This window comes from Podarcis liolepis (genome assembly GCF_965112155.1).
Source record: "Podarcis liolepis genome assembly, chromosome: 13".
Lineage (NCBI taxonomy): Eukaryota > Metazoa > Chordata > Lepidosauria > Squamata > Lacertidae > Podarcis > Podarcis liolepis.
Window position 1 is genome coordinate 3317446 of NC_139573.1, and position 24041 is coordinate 3341486.

Sequence of the window (24041 nt, forward strand, 5' to 3'; positions counted from 1 at the left end):
AATACGTGGAGCTGGCGGGGCAAATTTATACGCTATATGAAAGAAAACTACAAACAGTTGAATACGTCAGTAGGTTTAAGTTGAAATGTTTGGTAATGGGAAATTAAGGAGCTGATTTACTTATAAGTAGGTGATTGTTTGGGACGCGGGTGGCGCTGTGATTTAAACCACAGAGCCTAGGACTTGCCGATCAGAAGGTTGATGGTTCAAATCCCCACGATGGGGTGAGCTCCCATTGCTCGGTCCCTGCTCCTGCCAGCCTAGCAGTTCGAAAGCACGTCAAAGTGCAAGTAGATAAATAGGTACCACTCTGGCGGGAAGGTAAACGACATTTCCGTGCGCTGCTCTGGTTCACCAGAAGCGGCTTAGTCATGCTGGCCACATGACCCGGAAGCTGGACGCCGGCTCCCTCAGCCAATAAAGCGAGATGAGCGCCGCAACCCCAGAGTCGGCCACGACTGGACCTAATGGTCAGGGGTCCCTTTACCTTTACCTTAGGTGATTGTTAAAAGATTGATTTAAGGTAAAAAACTGAATTTAGGAATGTGGAGAAATTGGTAATGAGATATGGAGGTCTGTTAGAGGGAAGGAAGGAGATCGATGCTTTATTTAAGCAATGTCTTAAGTTACTTTTTGATACTGAAATGTGATAAAATATGGAAAACTTAATAAAAATTATATTTAAGAAAATAAAATAAAGGAGGCCGGTTCTTTCCCCATCTTGGCGTCCTCCCTACGTTTTGGACCACAACTCCCAAAGGCCTTCATCCCAGTTAGCTGGGATGAAGACCTCTGCTTAAAAGGCTTGCTGGAAAAAGGAAGGTCGCCGAAAAGACTACAGCACCCATCGTCCATTGACCGAGCTTGCAGTGGATGATGGGACTGGTAGTCCAAAACATTCGGAAAACGCCAGGTTGTTGTTGTTATTTATTAAATTTGTATACTGCCCTGAATCCGTCGATCTCGGGGCAGTTCACGACGTAAAATTACAATATAAGACACACAAAATATATAGTGAAAATTAAAAAAAAAAAAGAAAATAAACCCATGATCTCCAGGACTGCAGCAACTATGGAAAAGCCAATTTAAAAGCTAGGGAACATTAGTAAAGGAATTGAAAGTGAAACTTGACAGTATCATAACGGTGCCATACAAATCTGTGGGGCGAGCGCATTTGGAATACCGTGTAGGGTTCTGGTAGCCTCACTTCAAAACGGATATCGAAAAGTTGGAAAAGCTTCATAAAGGACAACTGAAACCATCAAAGGGACGGAGACAGAAAGGTTGCAGCTTTTGGAGATTTTCAGCTTAGAGAAAAGGCGAATAAAAGCGACGGGATAGAGGTTTATAACATTTTGGAGAAGGTGGGTAGAGGAATATTTTTCTCTCTTTCTTGCAACACTAAAACTCACGGACATTCAAGAAGCTGAAGGCTGTAAGATTCAGGAAGGAGAAAATAAAGTTAAACTATGGAACTCCCTCCCACTTGATGCAGGGACGGCCGCACACAGAGGATTAGACAAAGTCACGCTTTGCCTCCACAGCTAGATTCAGTAATGCTTCTGGATAGCAGCTGCTGGGAGCCACAGGAGGGAGAGGGATCTTGCGTTCGAATCCTGATTGCGGGTTTCCCGTCATGCGCACCTGGTTGTTCCCTGCGAGGACAGGAGGTGGTTTGTGTCCAGAGATTCTTACAATGCAATTCAAAGTGTTGGTGCTGACCTTCAAAGCCCTAAACGGCCTCAAAGGCCCAGGAGACCTGAAGGAGCGTCTCCACCCCCATCGTTCAGCCTGGACACTGAGGTCCAGCTCCGAGGGCCTTCTGGTGGTTCCCTCCCTGTGAGGAGCCAAGTTACAGGGAACCAGACACAGGGCCTTCTCAGTGGTGGCGCCCACCCTGTGGAACGCCCTCCCGTCAGATGTCAAGGAAATAAACAGCTATCTGACTTTTAGAAGACATCTGAAGGCAGCCCTGTTTGGGGACGCTTTCAGTGTTTGATGTTTTATCGTGTTTTTAATATATTCTGTTGGAAGCCACCCAGAGCAGCTGGGGAAACCCAGCCAGATGGGCGGGGTATAAATAATACCTTCCTTCCTTCCTTCCTTCCTTCCTTCCTTCCTTCCTTCCTTCCTTTCTTTCTTTCCTTCCCTTCCTTCCTTCCTTCCTTCCTTCCTTCCTTCCTTCCTTCCTTCCTTCCCCTTCCTTCCTAAGGAGCTTGGGGGAAAAGATTTACCAGAAAATAGATATACCACAGAAAAGCAAAAGCGTTTTTAAAACAAATCAAAATATTCCAAAAACAATTACAGTTAAAAAAATTCTAAAAACAGTACAGTGGTACCTCAGTTTACGAACTTAATCCATTCCGGAAGTCCGTTCTTAAACCAAAACTGTTGTTATTATTATTATTATTACCTGCCGTCCGGAATATCCCATCCAAGGTTCTTCGCAGTAGGAGAACATTTCCCAGAGGGTGACGCCGAACATCCACACATCTGAGGCGCTGGTGAAGACCCCCATGCGCAAGCTCTCTGGGGCGCACCTGCGAAGGCGGAGGAGGGGAGGGAGAGCCAATCAGAACAACCCCATAGCAAAGTGCAGGCAGCGCGGTGCAGTGGTTAGAGCAGAGGACTGGGACCTGGGTTCGAATTGCATTCTGAAAACGTTCTATTCAAATCTTAATTTTTGAAAGAAAGAACCGTTGTGGGAACGTGGATCAGATCCCCTTGCCCCAGAGTAGGGTTTTATTTATATATATATATATATATATATATATATACATATTTTGCAGGGTGGGTTCAAAAACTCCTACCAGGCGAAAGGGATGCGCCGGTGCGCAGACATGATGTAGCGGTCGCTCTTGCTGGACAGCGGTCTCATGAGCCCAAAGTCGCCGATCTTGACCGTCTCCTCGGAGGCCAGGAGGATGTTGCGAGCGGCCAGGTCGCGGTGGACAAAGAGCTTGGATTCAAGGTAAGACATTCCTTGGGCGACTTGCAGTGCGTAGCTCCAGAGCTGGTGGAGAGGGAAGGGGGGCCGGAGGCGGTCGTAGAGGGCGCCCAGGGGGGCCAGCTCAGTCACCTGTGGGGGAGGCAGAGAGGCAGGGCTGGATTAAAAGGAGCCCACCGCGTTGGAAGGGGACCCCCAGTGGCCATCTAGACCAACCCTCTGCAATGCGGGAACTGTGGGATGTGATACATAAGGAGCAGTCAAGTACAACATTCCTTGTTTTCCTAGAGTGGACATGCAGGGGGAAACTCCGTTTCCTTATGCATTCCCTCCAGCCGCAAAAAGTCATTCTGGACTCTATTAGCCCCCCTTTTAAAAAAAACCCACCTTCCAAGATATCCTAAGATTCCGGGCACCACCCTACGTTCTGTGCGCCCAGAAAGAGGACCCAGGAGCCCTGCGACCTTTGTGGGGCAAGGAGGTCGCTATGAAGTCTATGAATGACAAACCTAGACGGCATCTTAAAAAGCAGAGACATCACCTTGCCAACAAAGGTCCGTATAGTTAAATCTCTGGTTTTCCCAGTAGTGATGTATGGAAGTGAGAGCTGGACCATAAAGAAGGCTGATCGCTGAAGAATGGATGCTTTTGAATTCTGGTGCTGGAGGAGATTCTTGAGAGTCCCATGGACTGCAAGAAGATCAAACCTCTCCATTCTGAAGGAAATCAGCCCTGAGTGCTCACTGGAAGGACAGATCCTGAAGCTGAGGCTCCAAGACTTTGGCCACCTCATGAGAAGAGAAGACTCCCTGGAAAAGACCCTGATGTTGGGAAAGATGGAGGGCAGAAGGAGAAGGGGACGACGGAGGAAGAGATGGTGGGACAGTGTTCTCAAAGCTATGAACATGAGTTTGACCAAACTGCGGGAGGCAGTGGAAGACAGGAGTGCCTGGCGTGCTCTGGTCCAGGGGGTCACGAAGAGCTGGACACGACTAAGCGACTAAACAACAACAACAAGAAGTCTGAAATCTTTACCATTTTGAGGGGCTGAGTTAGGACCACCCCATGGAGGCGCAGAAGGTTTGGGTGGTTCAGGCAGCACATGGCGTTGACCTCGTTGAGGAAATCGATCAGGGCGCCCGGGTCGCAGGAGACGTCGGAGCGCAGGGATTTGACGGCGACGGGTTTCTGGGGAAGGGGAAAAAGAGGTCAGATCAAAGAATCGCCCAGTAGAAACCAGTAGAGTCCTGGTCGCCTCGCCTGAAAGAGGATTTTTTTGAATTTTAAACCACCCCTGTGATCGTCGGAGGAAAGGTGATACACTGGTACCTTGGTTCCCAAATGCCAAAAACCCAGAAGGAGGTGTTCCGGTTTTCGAACGTTTTTCGGAAGCTGAACGTCCGATGTGACTGTCCACTATCGTTTCCGGGGCGCCTGCCCCAATCAGAAGCCGCGCCTTGGTTTTTGAAAGTTTCAGAAGTCGAACAGACTTCTGGGTTAAGTTTAGCGCTTTTGTTTTTGCTATTTATTTTACATTTTTGTTTTTGAGGCTTTTTCGGTTCATTTGTTTTTTGTGACTGTGTGGAACACAGTTCAGCTTCTGATTGATTGATTGATTAATTGTGTGACTGCGGAAATGGATTAAAAAAACCCATTCAAACAATGACTATCATCAGTGCAGGTAATAAAAACCTTTACCTATTGGGTGGGTAGAAAAGGAAGGATTCTGACCATGTTGGGTCAGGCCAAAGGTCTTTCTATCTGGCATCTCTGATGCTTAACATGGCCAGGCTGGGGCCTGGGTTCAAATCCCCACTCAACCATGAAGCTCGCACAGGCAAATCGCAACCTCTCATGCATCCCTACCCAACAGGGTTGTCGCGAGGATGGAATGGGCTTGCCTGGGGTTTCCTCTGGAGGAAAGGCAGGATATAATGTAATGCTAAAGGTAAAGGTAAGGGGACCCCTGACCATTAGGTCCAGTCGTGGCCGACTCTGGGGTTGCGGCGCTCATCTCGCTTTATTGGCCGAGGGAGCCGGCGTACAGCTTCCGGGTCACGTGGCCGGCATGACTAAGCCGCTTCTGGCGAACCAGAGCAGCGCACGGAAACACCGTTTACCTTCCCACCGGAGCGGTACCTATTTATCTACTTGCACTTTGACGTGCTTTCGAACTGCTAGGTTGGTAGGAGCAGGGACCGAGCAATGGGAGTTCACCCCGTCGCGGGGATTCGAACCGCAGACCTTCTGATCAGCAAGTCCTAGGCTTTGTGGTTTAACCCACAGAGCCACCTGCGTCCCAAATGTAACGCTAGACGACCTTAAATTGTCCATTTTTTGTGGCGGGCAGAAAAGCCCAGAGGAAAAGCAAGCGGGAGAGAGAAAGGGGTGGGATAGAAAGCGAGAGGGGGGGAAAGAGTGGCCCCCCCGTTGGGCTGTGGCCCCACCCACTCCTTGAAAGCGGCCCCCAATAGATGGGATGTGGCCCTCGAAATGTTCCCCCACCCCTGAAATAAACAAAGAAACAGCCCAGCAGCGACGGCTCGGCTCAGATGCAACTGGGAACGTCCCAGGTCCAGAGGACGGCTGTCCAACAGGTAGAGAAGCAAAGGAACCGGAGTCGGGGGGTGAAAACGTACCACTCCCCCGCCGGGCGTGCTCCACTCGGCGCGATGCACAACCCCAAAGCAGCCGTCGCCCAGCCGCTCCCGGATCCGCAGGTCCCACTCGCTGATCAGGCATTTGAGAGAGGCGTCGGCGTCGGCCCGGGGGGTCGGGCAGGGCTGGGCTGGGCTGGGGGCTTCGTCGCTCTCGGGGATCCGCGTCCCAGTGAACATCTGCGTCAGAAATAAGAAAGGGAATTACCGACATTGAGATGAATTGAAGGGGTTCTAGCAACAAGGTAAAATGTAAGAGGGGATTAATAATAGATAAACTAACAGGACATGAATTTGCTGAACAAATTTTAAAAAGGGATACAAAAACGGGAGACGTGAGGAAGTCAGGAAAATAAGTTAACAAAAGATGAGAAATCAAGAAAGAGGGAAATTTTGCTTTTTTATATGTGTTTTTTCTTTTTTTCTTTTTTGTGTTTAATGTCTGTATTTTTCGTATTTTGTATTTTTGTATTTTTGTGTTTTGTATCTTTTTTGCTTTTGTATTTTCTAAACCTTTTTATTGATAAAACCTAATAAATATTATTATTTTTTAAAAAAGGGGGAATTACCAACGGTGGAAATGAATGTTAGAAAAATGTTGGAATGAAATTATATGGCTTCAGTAGAAATGTTATAAGGAATTAAGTATAAATAGATCAATAGAGAATTAAAGGGAAAAATAAGGTTAAAATGTGTTAAGATGATTATAGGATGGAAAGCAGAGGAAGATGGAAAGGAATTGCTGAAACAACTAAATAGAAGTGGAATACAAAAAGGGAGGTGTGAGGAGGTCATGGAAACAAGTGAATGAAAGATTGAAATTATTTGATGTGTTTTAAATTGTTTTTGTTTTGTTTTCTTAGTTTAAATTGTTTTTGTTTTGTTTTCTTAGTTTAAATTGTTTTTGTTAGTTTAGTGTTAGGTATTGTTTTCGTATTGTATTGTATTGTTTATTTTCTTTTTCTATGTATGTTCAAATTGTTGGAAAGTAATAAATATTATTTTTTTTTAAAAAAAAAAAAGAATGATGTAGGAGGGCCCATGTCCAGAGTGTGGGGAACAGATGGGATTACTATGAGGAATTATAAAATATGCATCAAGCCATTTGTGTCCGCGATGAAAGAATGGCGTTGACTGGGTTCGATTCATTGACAATAATTTCTGATCAAATCCCACAAACCTCTCCATTTCTGCAATTTGCTTTCTCTGCCTGACAGGAACAATTACAGTGGTGCCCCGCAAGACGAATGCCTCGCAAGACGGAAAACCCGCTAGACGAAAGGGTTTTCCGTTTTTGAGCTGCTTCGCAAGACGAATTTCCCTATAGGCTTGCTTTGCAAGACGAAAACGTCTTGCGAGTGTTCCGATTTCCCCCCCCCGCTTTCCCCGCCCTTTTTCTAAGCCGCTAAGCCGCTAATAGCCTTTTAGCCGCTAAGCCGCTAAACCACTAATAGCGCTAAGCCGCTAATAGGGTTGCTTCGCAAGACAAAAAAACCGCTAGACGAAGAGACTCGCGGAACGGATTATTTTTGTCTTGCGAGGCACCACTGTATCAGCATTTCTTCATCAAGGCATCCTCAGTACATAAGGATAATAGGCAGTTTCTTTTGATGTACCCCTCCTTGGTTTTGTCAATCTTAGGGCCTGGAAATAGTTTCACAGTGTTAACGGAGAAATCTGAGGGCTCCCTTGGACAAAAAACAAGGACACCAGCCAGGAAGACCAGAGCAAAACAGCAGCCAGTAGGCTTGGTCTTGACTGAAGACTGTCGCCACAGGACTCCCACCTGCCACCAGGTGAAGCAAGAGGGAAGCCCCAAACAAAAGAGAACCCAAACTTTTATTAGCTGCTAATCCCCATGTTACCCCCCCTCCCCAAACTACATCACTCATACATCATGAAAGGGGAGGTCTGGTGGCCATAATCTGAGCATCCTGGACCCTGCCCCATGGTTCCCCTTGCCCTCCACCAAACACCCATCAAGTGAAACAAAAAATATATTTACATTTCCCTGTTTCCCAGCCAAGTTAATCCCACCCTTTTCTCTTTATCTGGGTTTGTTCTTTCTGGAATGGCTACCTGTCTGGCACTCAGGTATCAGGATGCCAGGGATGATCACTCAGGCAGAGGGGCTGCTGAGGAACTGAGCTCACATGTCTATATGAATTTCTGAAGTTTTCCCAGTGAGCCAGTACAGAGATACTTTGATCAGGGAATTCTTACATTTGGTATCGTGCAGCAAAGGCCGTCTGAAGAAACTCTGAAGAAGTGTTTTGTGGGGACAAATCACAAAAGCGACAAAAGCAATTGTGCCGGTTTCGGTAGTGGGCTGCATGTGCATGATATCTGCTGGAGGGGCAACCCCCCCCCCAACCTATACATAAATTCCTGCAATAACAGGAAGGTGATAAAGATCGCTATCTCCTTGCCATCCTTCCTCTCATTTACCGCGTGGGTTTCCTATTTTATTTACTCTGGTCTACTATGCATGCTCAAGTAGGAAATAGTTTCTTTGTAGTTAAAAGAATTTCTTCTGATCTGAATAAATTTCTAAAAAGGGATACAAGAACGGGAGATGTGAGGAAGTCGGGAAAATAAGTTAATTGAAGATGAGAAATTAAGAAAGAGGGAATTTTTGTTTTTTGTTATTATTTGTGTTTTTATCGTTTTTTCCTTTTTTAATGTGCTTAATGTCTGTATTCTTGTATTGTATTGTTTTTTGTGACTTTGTACTTTTTTTGTCTTTGTATGTTTTTTATTGTGAAAACTGAATTTTATATATATATATATATATATATATATATATATATATATATTTGCTTTCGTAGATTTTCACGGGTACAGGAATGCAGGTTTTGTAAGGAACAAAAGAAGAAAAGGCACACTAACCTGGGAACTTCCTCTCTGCCCAGAACGTCAGAGGCTATACACCACACCCCTCAACAGTATTTATAGGAACTCAAACACTGAGATCCTGCTCTGTTCCAGTAACAAGAAGCCGAAAGCACCAGCCTGAAGATGACGAGTGAGACCTCGTCGAAACGTCGCCTAGACACCCCAACTCTTACACGGGAAGACACCCGAAGACACCAAAACCTCCATATATATATATATATATATATGCAGGTTTTGGTGTCTTCGGGTGTCTTCCCGTGTAAGAGTTGGGGTGTCTAGGCGACGTTTCGACGAGGTCTCACTCGTCATCTTCAGGCTGGTGCTTACGGCTTCTTGTTACTGGAACAGAGCTCTGTTCCAGTAACAAGAAGCCGTAAGCACCAGCCTGAAGATGACGAGTGAGACCTCGTCGAAACGTCGCCTAGACACCCCAACTTTTACACGGGAAGACACCCGAGGACACCAAAACCTGCATTCCTGTACCCGTGAAAATCTACGAAAACATATATATATATATATATATATAATTTCTTCTGATCTAACTTTGCCCCCACGTGGGGTTTTTGAAATGCTCAGAGGAAATCTGACTGGTTCCTACGAACACTGTGTAAAAAGTTCTTTTGTGAATAAAACGACCTGGGCTGAAGGGTGGAGAGGATTATTATTATACGCACTCCTCCCAGAGTCTTGCCGGTCAAGCCTCTGTGTGTTATTAATCGGAGTCTAATCCCTCCTCTGCTTTGGGAACGCCACAAATGACAGGCGAAAGTGATGGACTATGTGGAACTGGCAAAGCCGATGGGCAAAATCCGAAACCAGAGCAACCAAACGTTTAAAAGAGAATGGAGTAAATTTATTCAATATTTAGAGCATCACTGTAAACATATAAAGGCACTAGCAGGACTGAGATAAAAGACACAATGTTTAAATCAGGGGTGCCCAATTTTTTTCAAAGAGGGTCAGATTTGATGAAGTGACCTTTTTTTTAAAGGAATGATTGAAATTGTTGAGTCAAGATATTAACTGATATGCATGAAATTTCAGATTTAGCTATATAATCCCTAGTGTAGTAAGATAAGACCTTTGGGTGGGTCCGCTTTACAACAGAAACTTGTTTTAATCATTGAGACCCAGTTGCGGATGTGCGGTTTGCGGGGCAGGAGATTTCAGGAAGAAGGACACACCGATGTCCATTCCAATCTAACTTCGCGCCCTCAGGTGGTGGTGCAGAGAATTACACTTCCTGTTTTGCCAGGAAGGAGGGGCAGCCATCTTTGTTCCTGGACTGGCCGTAACTCGATTTACTTCCGATTTTACGACCATGACCCTAATATTTGTGTGTTTCTTCGAGGGAGGCAGAAAGTACGCACCTTATAGACCCAGGACATGGGGCGCTGGCCTTGAGGTTTCCTCCTTTTCAAGGCTTCTTCCAAACGTCTCTGTCCTAAAGGAGAGGGATGAAATCTCGATCTCAAATTATTGCAAACAATGACCCTTGGGGCCAATTTGGCTTTTTTGACCTAACTGATGCTAGGGCGAATTTGATTTTAATCAAATCAATTTAAATCACTAGTCACTAAGACGTGATTTAAATCATTTTATTTTACACAAAGGTTCAACCTTGCTGGCATCATCTTAATATTTACAACCAGAGGAAGGTTTCGTTTTTTGGAATAATAAACTTTCAGAGTAGTTTTTACGGTTATATCAAAAATTACTGATTTGGTTATACTGTTAGAAATGCAAAGACAGGTAATGATGAAATTATTGTTTATATTTGGACAACTTTTCTGCTGTACTTTACTGGAAGGAGAAAAACAACCATTTCCTTAATAACAATTTAAACAACTTATTTAAGTAAAACAATAATATTATAGCATATGTATCCATGTTTGTTAACTGATGTGGTTAAACAATTTTTTTTAAAAAAAATTAGACTGAGTTTTAGCACACATGAAAAACTTAAAACAAATCTTTATTTCCTGATGAATAGCCTTTGGACTATAATGTAACTTAAATAGAAAATGATCTTTAGAAAGATTTTTCCTCCAAAATATTTTCAAAATCCGATTTAAATTTTTAAAAATCTGATTTTTTTATTATTTAAAAAAAAAACACATTGATTTTTATCCACCCTGCCTGGTTCCATTGGAAAGCAAAGAACTGCATTTTATAAATAATAATCAATGCTATTCTATGCTGCACAACACTGAAATGCTTAAATGTTTCTTTGGTTGTCACTGGATTTTCCTAGATTCAGGTAGGTAGCCGTGTTGGTCTGACGCAGTCGAAATATATATATAAAAATTGTCCAGTAGTACCTTAAAAAGGTAAAGGGACCCCTGACCATTAGGTCCAGTCGTGACCGACACTGGGGTTGCGGCACTCATCTCACTTTATTGGCCGAGGGAGCCAGCGTACAGCTTCCAGGTCATGTGGCCAGCATGACTAAGCCGCTTCTGGCGAACCAGAGCAGCGCACGGAAACGCCGTTTCCCTTCCCGCTGGAGTGGTACCTATTTATCTACTTGCACTTTGACGTGCTTTTGAACTGTTAGGTTGGCAGGAGCAGGGACCGAGCAACGGGAGCTCACCCCGTCGTGGGGATTCGAACTGCCGACCTTTTGATCGGCAAGCCCTAGGCTCTGTGGTTTAACCCACAGCGCCACCCGCATCCCTAGTAGCACCTTAGAGACCAACTACCATATTTTTCGCCCTATAGGACGCATTTTTCCCCCTCCAAAAATGAAGGGGAAATCTGGGTGCGTCCTATGGGGTGAATGCAGGCTTTTGCTGAAGCTTGGAGAGCGAGAGGGGTCGGTGCGCACCGACCCCTCTCGCTCTCCTGGCTTCAGGAAGACATCCACAGCCTAGGCAGCCCTACGGGAGGTCCGGCAGGGATGTCTAGGCTACGAATAGCAGCCTGCTGCCCAGCGCGAGGGGCGCCCTGAAGCAGAGCGCCCCCCGCGCCAGGCAGACATCCGCAGCGTGGGGAGCCTTGCAGGAGTTCCCCGCAGGGCTCCACACGCTGCTGCGGATAGCAGCCTGCCACCCTGCAGGGGGGGCGCCCTGATGCAGAGCGCCCCTCGCGCGGGGCAGACATCGGCCAGCCCCACGAGCTCGGGGGACAGCAGGGAGGCGCAGCGCCACCATCCCGCTGTTCCTCGACCTGGTTCGGTTTCCCCGACCTGCTTTTGGGGGGGAAATAAAGGGAAAGTTTTTCCCCTTTATTTCCCCCCCAAAAAACTAGGTGCGTCCTATGGGACGGAGCATCCTATGGGACGAAAAATACGGTAAGTTTATTCTTGGTGTAAGCTTTCATGTGTATGCACACTTCTTCAGATACCATGCACACAAAAGCGTATATCAAGAACAAACTTAATTGGTCTCTAAGGTGCTACGCACACACACACACACACACACGCACACACACACACACACACACACACACACACACACACACACACATATTGATTGGATTTTCCTGTTATGCTTCCCATCCTCTCCTGCCACACCCTTTGAGCACCACTACCATAGACACTCCGAGCCAGAGGTCAGCAAACCTTTTCAGCAGGGGGCCGGTCCACTGTCCCTCAGACCTTGGGGGGGCCGGACTATATTTTGAAGGGGTGAAAATAATGAACGAATTCCTATGCCCCACAAATAACCCAGAGATGCATTTGAAATAAAAGGACACATTCTACTCATGTAAAAACATGCTGATTCCCGGACTGTCTGTGGGCTGGATTGAGAAGGCAATTGGGCTGGATCCGGCCCCCGGGCCTTTGGTTGCCTACCCGTGAACTGTCTGAGGTGTTCAGACCCCCTTCATTCCCGTCTCCCAATTAACCTCCGTCTCCAAGCGCTACCACCATGACATCACCACGGACTTCCCCCGGTGACATCACCACCCCAAGCAGCCTCAGCAAAACGCCCCCTCCCAAAAATAAACCCTGTTACACCATCACATAGGAACTACCTGGGCGCCCCATGCCAATGCGTTCCAGATCCGCGGGCTTGACGTAATCGAAATGTCCCGGACGGGTGACGTGGAGCTCGTTGCGGATTTTGCCGTAAAACTGCTCCAGCTGGATTTCGGACAGCAGCTGGAGCAGCCAGTCGGTGCCATCGTCTGGCGCCATGACAGCACCTGGTGGGTTTTTTAAACAGGACCCGGTGATTAGCCAAAAAATAAAAATAAAAATCTCAATTTAAAGATGGGCAAAAGTACCCTACTGTTTGGTTATTTAGAGGATTAGTGCCAAAAAATTGCTGCTTACATGCAATCGAAACAAGACAGTCTGAAAAGAGACACGGCACACAAGGAAAAAGGGACAGGGAGGGAAGAGGAAAAACAAAGCGCAGATGCCAATTTCCAGACAGTTGAGTTGAGGAAGTCTGAGGGAATTAAACCCTTTCCCAATGCTACAATATCCTTTCTGGTGTGAGGCAACCAGAACGGTAGACAGTATTTCAAGTCCGGCCACCCTTACGGTATTGGCAGATTAATTCTCAATTATTTTCCTAATGATCCCTGGCATGGAATCTGCCTTCATCACAGGGTCTTTTTTCCTGGTCAGCCGCCTTGGGTTTTTAAAAATCCATTTGGGCCTCCTCCTATTGAGCGTAGCTTGACTCACTCACTCGAGTCATCATTTCCTGCAGTGAGTTTGCTCTCAGCCTGTGGCCTAAATCCAGCTGATTGATCTGCAAAGAGTCACTGGGTTAACTCCTCCTCCCTAGGCAGAATGGATTAAAGATTCAGCTCAGCTGCATCAAAAGCAAATTCCGACTGCCGCCATTCAAACTCGCAGCCGATATCCACCTTCATTCTTTTGGGGCGGAAATCATATAATTACAGAGTTGGAAGGGACCCCGAGAGAGTCATTGTTCGAATCCAGCCCCCTGGAAACACAGAAATTGCATCTGACAAATCCCAGAAAATAAAATCCTTATTCTCATGAACAAGGCATAGGCAAACTTGGCCCTCCAGATGTTTTGGGACTACAACTCCCAGGATCCCTAGCTAAGAGGACCAGTGGTCAGGGATGATGGGAACAGTAGTCCCAAAACATCTGGAGGGCTGAGTTTGCCTAGGCCTGCGCTAAGCGACGCCTCCCTGCCGAATTTCCCCTTGCCGCCCGGCTGCGTTCCCGAAAACTGGTCCCTCTGACCCGGAGACCCAGGGCCCCTAAGACCAGCTGCACCTGTGTGATGGCTGCCTGACCTCTTTACCTGCGTCTGTGTGAAGAGAAGGAAGAGAATCTGAACCGCCAAGAGCGGTTCAACCTGGCCAAACCTGTTTCTGCTGGGGGAGGATTTCAGCCGGCGAGACAGGAGGGGTCGGCCTCCCAGGCTGCTGGGGAGACACCCGGACTCCTGGGTTCCTCACAGGCGAGGGGTGAACCTGGGAAGCTCGACTCGCCCTGGGGGGGTTTCCCTTTCCTTTTTCTAACTTGGGTGTTTCCAGATCAGCCGGGAATGGCAGAAAAGCCTTGCTCATCTGCAGGCGAGACAATCAGTCAGCCTGAGGGCCTGGAGAAGAAAGCGAGGTGTCAGCGGGTTCAGACACCCCAAAATAAGCAATGGGGCAAGGGAGTTGGGTCCTATGGATGGCGGCTAACAGACTGAGGTTGAATCCTGACAAGACAGAAGTACTGTTTTGGGGGGACAGGGGGTGGGCGGGTGTGAGGGACTCTCTGGTCCTGAATGGGGCAACTGTGCCCCCGAAGGACCAGGTGCGCAGTCATTTTGGACTCACCGCTGTCCATGGAGGCGCAGGTCAGTTCTGTGTCCAGGGCAGCTGTCTACCAGCTCCATCTGGTACGCAGGATGAGACCCTCCCTGCCCGCTGTCTGTCTCGCCAGGGTGGTACATGCTCTGGTTATCTGTCGCTTGGACTACTGCAATGCGCTCTATGTGGGGCTACCTTTAAAGGCGACCTGGAAACTACAACTAATCCAAAATGCAGCAGCCAGACTGGTGACTGGGAGCGGCTGCTGAGACCATATCACACCAGTCTTGAAAGACCTAAATTGGCTCCCAGTATGTTTCCGAGCACAATTCAAAGTGTTGGTGCTGACCTTGAAAGCCCTAAATGGCCTCAAAGGCCCAGGAGACCTGAAGGAGCGTCTCCACCCCCATCATTCAGCCCGGACACTGAGATCCAGCTCCGAGGGCCTTCTGGCGTTTCCCTCATTGCGAGAAGCCAAGTTACAGGGAACCAGGCAGAGGGCCTTCTCGGTGGTGGCACCTGCCCTGTGGAACGCCCTCCCACCAGATGTCAAAGAGAAAAATAACTACCAAACTTTTAGAAGACATCTGAAGGCAGCCCTGTTTAGGGAAGCTTTTAACGTTTAATAGGTTATTGTATTTTAGTGTTTTGTTGGAAGCCGCCAAGAGTGGCTGGGGAAACCCAGCCAGATGGGCAGGGTATAAATAATATATTATTATTATTATTATTATTATTATTATTATTATTATTAGAGCCAGGGGTCCCTAGCAATGGGCTCAGGCGGTGGGGGGCAGCAGAAGAGCAGGGGGGGCGGTCCACTGTCCCTCAGACCTTGTGGGGGGCCCGACGATATTTTGCAAAAGAAAAAAAAAATGAATGAATCCCTATGCCCCACAAATAACCCAGAGATGCATTTTAAATAAAAGGACACATTCTACTCATGTAAAAACACACTGATTCCCAGAATTGGCAGACAAAATTAATGGACTGTGCAGAATTGGACAAAATGAGAGGAAGGATTCGAAACCTGCAGGACCAGAGATTCACAGAAGATTGGAAGAAGTATACGAACTATTTGAAAAGCAATTGTAACCAACAAATTACGCTAGTAGGACTACAAGACGTTTTGTAAGGAGAAATATCCGAAGTGCTAAAAAGATTGGTTATGGGTTTTAAATGTAAGAGGGAAAGTAAGGAATGCGTACTAAGAGATTAGATTGGAAAAATTTCAGACAGGACTGATGGAAGTAAAAAAAAAATGATTAAGATGTAAAAGTATGTTTAATTACTGTTGGAAATGGTATGTTAAAAAACTAATATATTTTTTTAAAAAACACACACACAAAAACACGCTGATTCCCGGACCGTCCATGGGCCAGATTGAGAAGGCGATTGGGCCGGATCCGGCCCCCGGGCCATAGTTTGCCTACCCATGGGTTAGGGTGTCTGACTGGGAGAGACCTGGGTGCGAATCTCCCCCACTCCTCACAAAGCTCACTGGCTGTCTCTCTCAGCCTAGAACATACCTCACAGGGTCGTTGTAGATATCGCTGGAAGGGTGGGAGAAGCACGCACGCCACTTTGAGCTCTTCGGGTCGGGGGAAAAAGTAGGATCCAAATGCGATAAATAAACAAGGGGGTCAGGGAATCAGCCCCCCAGAATTAACCTCGCCCCCCAAAAAAAGTGGGGGTTATCCCCTTCCCAGTTCCCTCAAAGGGGAAAATTCAGCCAAAGAAGCATTCTGATCACAGATCAAAGAGCTGGAAGGGAACCTAGGGGTCATCTATTCCAACCCGCTGCAATGGATTTCTGCAGCTCTGTGCTGAGGTTGTGGTGGGGGGGGGGGACAACACCTGTTGGACATCCACCTGCCGCCCGGGTCTTAAAGGCACCAAGCAGTGCTAGCAAAAATTATTATTTTTAAAATGGGCTTTTAAGTAAAGAGGGGAAGTGTTGGAGAGTCTTCTGGGGACGCAGGACTCCTGGGTTCTTTCCAAAGCCTTTTCCTCTCCTCCGAGCCGCTACCCACCATCTTCCTTGTCCCCCGCTCCCTCCCTCCCGCTGTTGTCCAAACCAGCTCTTGTCCGAAGCACCTCTGCGGCCCCACCCTGTGCCGCAACGCCAAAGTCCAAACCGTGAGCAAATATTGACAAGATGCGCGGCGGCGGACTCAGAGTAAGCCGGCCGCCCAAAAGTCATAAAAAGCTAAAACCTCTCTCAAACTTCAGAGATCCGCAGGCTGCCCAGACCCCGATCCCATGATCGTTTGTTTATTTATTTATTGGTTGCATTTTTTAATCACAACTTTTATCTCAAAGGAGCCCGTGGCGGAACACATGATTTCTCCCCTCCCTAACAACGACCGTGCGAGGTAGTTTAGGCTGAGAGGCAGCAAAGGGCCAAGGTCAGCTTCGTGGCCAAGTCGGAATTCGAACCCGGCTCTCCCGCTAGGTCCCTGTCCCACGCTCTAAGCACTACACGACACTGCCTCTCGCTGATTTTAGCTGCCTTATTGTAATAAAAGTGGCCCAAAAGTGGCCAAGAGGTGTTTTCTGGCCCCTATCACTACCTAGTTTCAAAAGCATTCTTGGCAAAGGGGGCGTCCCGATTCGTTTGGACTACTGCCATGCGCTCTATGTGGGGCTACCTTTGAAGGTGACTCGGAAACTTAATGGCCGAATGATCAATTTAGATCCCTAAATTGCAGCATGGGAGTCATTTTGGGCTCACCGCTGTCCATGGAGGCACAGGTCAGTTCTGTGTCCAGGGCGGCTGTCTGCCAGCTCCATCTGGTACGCAGGATGAGACCTTCCATGCCTGCGCACTGTCTTGCCAGAGTGGTGCATGCTCTGGTTATCTCCTGCTTGGACTACTGCCATGCCCTCTACGTGGGGCTACCTTTGAAGGTGACCTGGAAACTGCAACTAATCCAGAATGCGGCAGCCAGACTGGGGACTGGGAGCGGCCGCCGAGACCACATAACACCGGTCCTGAGAGATCTGCATTGGCTCCCAGTACGTTTCCGAGCACAATTCAAAGTGTTGGCACTGACTTTTAAAGCCCTAAACGGACTCAAAGGCCCAGGAGACCTGAAGGAGCGTCCACTCCCATCATTCTGCCTGGACACTGAGGTCCAGCTCCGAGGGCCTTCTGGCGGTTCCCTCCCTGTGAGAAGTGAGGTTTCAGGGAACCAGGCAGAGGGCCTTCTCGGTGGTGGCACCCGCCCTGTGGAACTCCCTCCCTTCAGATGTCAAGGAAATAAACAGCTATTTGACTTTTAGAAGACATCTGAAGGCAGCTCTGTTTAGGGAAGCTTTTAACGTTTGACATTTTATTATGCTTTTATATGTGTTGGAAACTGCCAAGAGTGGCTGGAAAAACCCAGATAGATGGGCAACGTATGGATATATTGATATCAGGTACGTCCATCTCCCAATAGACTGCGATCTACTCACAGTATATAAAAAACTGGCAATGATCTACCCATTGTCGAAAAACAGGCCTAGGCAAACTCAGCCCTCCAGATGTTTTGGGACAACTGTTCCCATCATCCCTGACCACTGGTCCCGTTAGCTAGGGCTCATGGGAATTGTAGTCCCAAAACATCTGGAGGGCTGAGTTTGCCTATTCCTGTTGTAAAAAGATGAGCAGTGATCTACCAAAAGTTGTGGAGCTTTTTTTTAGTAGGACAAAGTTTGTCCGTTTTTTGCTTTTTTGTAAAGAGATCACTGAGCGGCCAGAGATCAACCAGGATCTACCAGGAACACCCGGCGATCTACCCGTTGGACATGCCTGATATACCGTATTTTTCGCTCTATAAGACGCACCAGACCACAAGACACACCTAGTTTTTGGAGGAGGAAAACAAGAAAATAAATATTCTGAATCCCAGAAGAACAAGAGGGATTGCTGCGCAGTGAAAGCAGCAATCCCTCTTGCTGTTCTGGCTTCTGGGATAGCTGCGCAGCCTGCATTCGCTCTATAAGACGCACACACATTTCCCCTTACTTTTTAGGAGGGGAAAAGTGACTCTTATAGGGCAAAAAATACGGTATATAAAAAGGCTGCAATGCAGGAAAATTGGAGCGCATTCATTTTGCAGCAGCACAAGAACATAAGAGCCCAGCTGCTGGGTCAAGCAGGATTCGAACTCAAGACTTACTCTCCCTTCCTGCGGTTTCTAGCAACTGGTACCCAGAAGCATTGAAGCCTTCAACTATGGAGGCACAGCCATCCTGGCTAGTAGCCATAAATAGCCCTCTCCTCCTCCAGGAATTTCTCCAGTCCTCGTTTAAAGCCATCCAATTTGGCGGCCGTCCCTGCCTGCTGTGGCAGGGAGTTCCGCCGTTTATCTGTCCTGAATCTGTCCAGACCTTCACTTCCTTAGGTGTCTGCGGTTTGCCGTGTTATGAGAAAGGGAGAGACCTTTCTCTATCCACACTCTCACTCACCTCTTACTTGCTTTCTCCCTAAACGAAAAAAGTCCCAAATACTCTGATCTTTCTTTTTGCATGTGCAATAGTTTAGCCACGTACTGCATGATTTTCCCCCCTTTTAAGCAAGGCAGTGGGGGGTTATTTGGTGGGAAGGGGGTTGCCTTTGGTTAAAGACACTGGACTCTCCTCCACCGGAAGTTTTTGAGCAGAGGTTGGAGGGCCAGGGATTCCTCGGCTGCGATTCCTGCGTTGCAGCGGGTTGGTCTAGATGAACCCTGGGTGCCCCTTTCAACTCTGCAATTCCACGGTTCTGCAATTTCAGGTCTGGAGTGTTTTGCACATGGTCCCCGCTTTCTTTTCTATCCACCCACCGCATTTGCAAACAGCCGGCTTCTTCCTTCCAAAGCGTCGTTAATTAGATCCGTCAAACAGTTAGCAAAACGTTACGCTAATTCCTTCTATTGTCTGACGCTCTGCCCACTAACGCAATGCAATTCAAATCGACGGAATAAGCATACATCAGTCCCGGGAGCGTAAGATTTGCAGGGCAAGGTTTGAGCCGGCGCCAAACTCTCTCTTTCTTTAGTCAAAGGAATATCTGGGCAAACAGCAGGATTATCTTCACAGAACTGTAAAGTTAGAAGGGATCCCAAAGGTCATTTAGCCCAAACCCCTGAAACGCAGGAATCTACGGAATGTTCCCAGGAGTTTAGGTTAGCCAGGAGGCTGTAACTTTAAAGCGTATGTTTCCCCCCTCAAAGAATTCTGGGTAATGTAGTTTGCTAAGGGTTGCTGGGCGCTGTAACTCTGTGAGGGGTTAAACTACATTGCCCAGAATTCTTTGAGGTGTGTGGCGAAGTGATTGAGCCTATAGCGATCCCTGTGGTTGAATTAAATCAAGTGCTCTTGTGCACAGATCCTAATTGCTGGCTTCAAACTGAAGGATCTGTTAAGAACAGGCTGGATGGACCAGGGGCCTGATCCTGCAGGGAATGTCACAGAGAGACACCAGAATCATGCAGGGGGGTTCCCCCCCCTCTCATCGTACTGGAACCCAGCATGTTTGTCCAAGGAAGACTGGGAAATCCAGATCGCGTAGAAGAAGGTCGTTATATCCACAGTGCTCAGAGTTAAACGTTTCCGAGCACAATTCAAAGTGTTGGTGCTGACCTTTAAAGCCCTAAACGGCCTCAAAGGCCCAGGAGACCTGAAGGAGCATCTCCACCCCCATCCTTCTGCCCGGACACTGAGGTCCAGCTCCGAGGGCCTTCTGGCGGTTCCCTCCCTGCGAGAAGGGAGGTTACAGGGAACCAGGCACAGGGCCTTCTCGGTGGTGGTGCCCGCCCTGTGGAATGCACTCCCATCAGATGTCAAGGAAATAAACAACTATCTGACTTTTAGAAGACATCTGAAGGCAGCCCTGTTTACGGATGCTTTTAATGTTTAATAGATATTAAACATTATTAAACATTTTAGTTTAATATTTTTTGGGAAGCTGCCCAGAGTGGCTAGGGAAACCCAGCCACATAGGCCAGGTATAAATAATAAATTATTATTATTAATATTAAACTGTGGAACTCGCTGCCTCAAGAGACAGCCACCCTCTTGGAAACACAGAACCATCGAATTGCAGAGTTGGGACCCCCAACGTCCATCTAGTCTAACCCCGTGCAATGATGGGATCCTGTCCCCTGGGCGGGATCGAACCACCAACCTTCTGCTTAACAGCCAGACGCACAGACCCGTTGAGCCAACTTGCGTGGCTCTCTAAAAGAGGATGAGCCTAGCCGCGGCCACCAGCCATGACGGCTGTGTTTTAAGCTCTGAATGCTGGGTAGAGCACTGATGTTGCTCTCATGTTTTGCTTGCGTGTCTCTGCTTGGCTGCTGCGATAACAGGATTCTGGGCTAGCTAGGCCTCCCCCCTTGGCCTGACCCAGCAGCCTCGTCTTCTGCGCATATGACGCATGATTCTGGCCTGCCTGCTGCGTGCTGCTACCTGCCTGCCTCAGTTCCCTCCCTCCGTCTGCGAAATGGGAACATGAGCAACCGTCGCCCCAGAAAATTTCGTCTCCAAGGGTGTGTGGGTTTGGGAGGATGATGATATAGCAACTTAAATGGGCTCTTGTAACCTGCAGCGGCCGGGTGCTTCAAAGTTGGGGTGTCGCTCTCAGGAATAACCCATGAGTGATGCCAGGAAGTCTAACTCTTGCATTAAGACCCAGACATTAATTTTCCTTATTAACGATCCTCCTCCTATTCCCCGGGGGGCAAGCCGGCCGTCTGTTCAGGTGAGCAAAAAGTCGGGAATGGGGATTTCCTGGGTGTTGAGATTCCTGCTTTGAAGTGGGGTTGGGATGGATGACCTCTGAGGGTCCCTTTCGACTTTACAATTCTAGGATTCTATAAGAGAGAGATAAGGAGGAAAGAGGGTCAAAGAAACCATCTCCGAGGAGGAAGCTGATATAAGTGGGTCAGCCAGGTAGGAGGATAGAGATGAATGTGCAGAACTCAGCGTGGGTGGGGAAGGAGAGAAGGATCAAGAGAAAAAAGAGGAAGAAGAAAAAGTAGGTGATAGACAGAACCAACCGGAGATAAGGGAGGGGCGTAAGCGAGTCAGACAGGTAAGGGGGCAAAGGTTTCCCCATTAGGAAAGGAGCAATCTTACCTGCTGCCCCACAATCCCTCGCTCCTTGGGCACTCACCTGGATGGAGGAACCTGTGGCGATTTCCTCCCCTCTCCGGATCTTTCTTACTTTCTTCCGTCCGTCCGTTCTTTCTTTCTGCCTTCTCCTCCTCCTGGCAGTCCCAAGTCTCCTGGGTGTCGGAAGCTCCTCCCTTGGGCGGAGGGAGCTCACCTGGGGCGGGACAGGTGTGAAGCAGGAGGCAGACAGAAACAGGTGGAGCCTCCGCCCTGGAGTGGGCAGGCCCTGGGTGAGATTACAGGCTCAGCAAAAAGGCCTGCGAGTGCGCCTTTCTGCCGACGGAAGCGCAGAGTGTTTGAGGACCGGGACATTCGCAGGGAAACCAAAATGCTCATTTACAAAACTATTGTACAGTGGTGTAGAATCATAGAATCACAGAGTTGGAAGAGACCACAAGGGCCATCGAGTCCAACCCCCTGCCAAGCAGGAAACACCATCAGAGCACTCCTGACATATGGTTGTCAAGCCTCTGCTTAAAGACCTCCAAAGGAGGAGACTCCACCACACTCCTTGGCAGCAAATTCCACTGTCGAACAGCTCTTACTGTCAGGAAGTTCTTTCTCATGTTTAGGTGGAATCTTCTTTCTTGTAGTTTGGATCCATTGCTCCGTGTCCGCTTCTCTGGAGCAGCAGAAAACAACTTTTTGCCCTCCTCTATGTGACATCCTTTTGTATATTTGAACATGGCTATCATATCACCCCTTAACCTCCTCTTCTCCAGGCTAAACATGCCCAGCTCCCTTAGCCGTTCCTCATAAGGCATCGTTTCCAGGCCTTTGACCATTTTGGTTGCCCTCCTCTGGACACGTTCCAGTTGGTCAGTGTCCTTCTTGAACTGTGGTGCCCAGAACTGGACACAGTACTCCAGGTGAGGTCTGACCAGAGCAGAATACAGTGGCACTATTACTTCCCTTGATCTAGATGCTATACTCCTATTGATGCAGCCCAGAATTGCATTGGCTTTTTTAGCTGCTGTGTCACACTTTTGGCTCATGTCAAGTTTGTGGTCAACCAAGACTCAAACTTGACATGAGCCAACAGTGTGACGCGGCACCCGACATGGTACCTCGGGTTACATACGCTTCAGGTTACAGACTCCGCTAACCCAGAAATAGTACCTCGGGTTAAGAACTTTGCTTCAGGATGGGAACAGAAATCGCGCAGCAGCAGCAGGAAGCCCCATTAGCTAAAGTGGTACCTCAGGTTAAGAACAGTTTCAGGTTAATAATACTAATAATAATTCATTATTTATTATTTATACCCCGCCCATCTGGCTGGGTTTCCCCAGCCACTCTGGGAGGCTTCCAAAAAAAATATTAAAATACTGTTTAATAGATTATTGTATTTTAATATTCTATTGGAAGCTGTCCAGAGTGGCTGAGGAAACGGGTATAAATTATTATTATTATTATTATTATTATTATTATTATTATTATTACAACTCAGTGCTTTTTTTCTTTAAAAATGTTTAGGGCTACTCTCATTTTGACTCAATAAAACCACCATTTTGTAGTTCAAATCGGGGGAAATAAATACAGTAAATGGACAAAAGCACAAAGATTCACAAAATGTTTAGGGGTGTGCGTACCCCTAGGAAAAAAAAAGCACTGACTGCATTTAAATCATTTTTTAAAAAGAAAAATAAGTTAAAGGCCAGGGTTTTGTTTACACCAGGTAAAGTATAGCATTCAGCTTCCAGAGAAATAAATATATAGGAGAGCATGAGACTCTTAATCTCGGGGTCTTGGGTTCGAGATGCACGGAGGGCAAAAGATTCCTGCATTCCAGGGGATTGGACTGGATGACCCTCGTGGTCCCTTCCATCTACAATTCTATTATTCTTTTTTTTTTAAAGGCACCAAGGGGTTAGTTGAACAGATAAGCTAAGAAAGCAGGTGAGATCTCCCAAGTCACAGAAGGGCGAATAAATGAGATTTGAATTGGAGAGAGAGAGAGAGAGAGAGAGAATGTTCAGCCTCTGCATAACCTCTGGAAAGATGGGAGATGTTGGGCGGTGGAATAGCAGAATATATTATGCAAAACACAATGCGGAGCAAAAATCGGCAGAGCTTTCCCTTCCAAGGGCTTGTCATTACATTGACAAAGGATTTATTTTATTTACTTTTTTCTTAAACAGGAGTCCCAGCTGCCCACACTGGGATATGTCTATTTCCTCCAGAGCTTTATGTTAGTCACCTCCGAAAACAGCTGGGAAGCCGTAAAAGGTGAGTAATGAGGCAGATGACTGAGATCCTTGCAAAAAAAAAACACCAGGGTTTTCTGGGGGCAGACAGCGGTGGCATTGATGGGAGGGCGAGAAACCCAGGGGGTCCACATTTAAAAGGGGGCTCCAGGCCCACGGCTGGGTGGAGATTTGCAAAAGATGGTAAGGACCTAACAGAAGCAGAAGACATCAAGAAGAGGTGGCAAGAATACACAGAAGAGTTGTACCAGAAAGATATGGATGTCTCGTACACTCCAGGTAGTGTGGTTGCTGACCTTGAGCCAGACATCCTGGAGAGTGAAGCCAAATGGGCCTTAGAAAGCACTGCAAATAACAAGGCCAGTGGAAGCGATGGTATTCCAGCTGAACTATTTAAAATTTTAAACGATGATGCTGTTAAGGTGCTACACTCAAGTTTGGAAAACTCAGCAGTGGCCAGAGGAT

The 24041-nt window shown here is 47.4% G+C and overlaps 1 protein-coding gene across 2 annotated transcripts in view; it reads right to left on the bottom strand.

Annotated features, from left to right (window-relative positions):
• TNK1 (tyrosine kinase non receptor 1) overlaps window positions 1-24041 on the bottom strand; it is a 104913-nt gene that overhangs the window by 17196 nt on the left and 63676 nt on the right. Inside the window, exons 2-8 of one of the 2 annotated variants that reach the window (XM_083472565.1) lie at window positions 21374-21455; window positions 12478-12648; window positions 9870-9943; window positions 5587-5784; window positions 3983-4135; window positions 2811-3079; window positions 2414-2540 (exon numbers count right to left, since the gene is read on the bottom strand). In XM_083472565.1, coding sequence (XP_083328691.1) covers window positions 2414-2540; window positions 2811-3079; window positions 3983-4135; window positions 5587-5784; window positions 9870-9943; window positions 12478-12648; window positions 21374-21455 — 1074 coding nt within the window. Of the gene's footprint in view, window positions 1-2413; window positions 2541-2810; window positions 3080-3982; window positions 4136-5586; window positions 5785-9869; window positions 9944-12477; window positions 12649-21373; window positions 21527-24041 lie in introns of those variants that run through there. The other variant, XM_083472566.1, reaches the window with a different exon arrangement.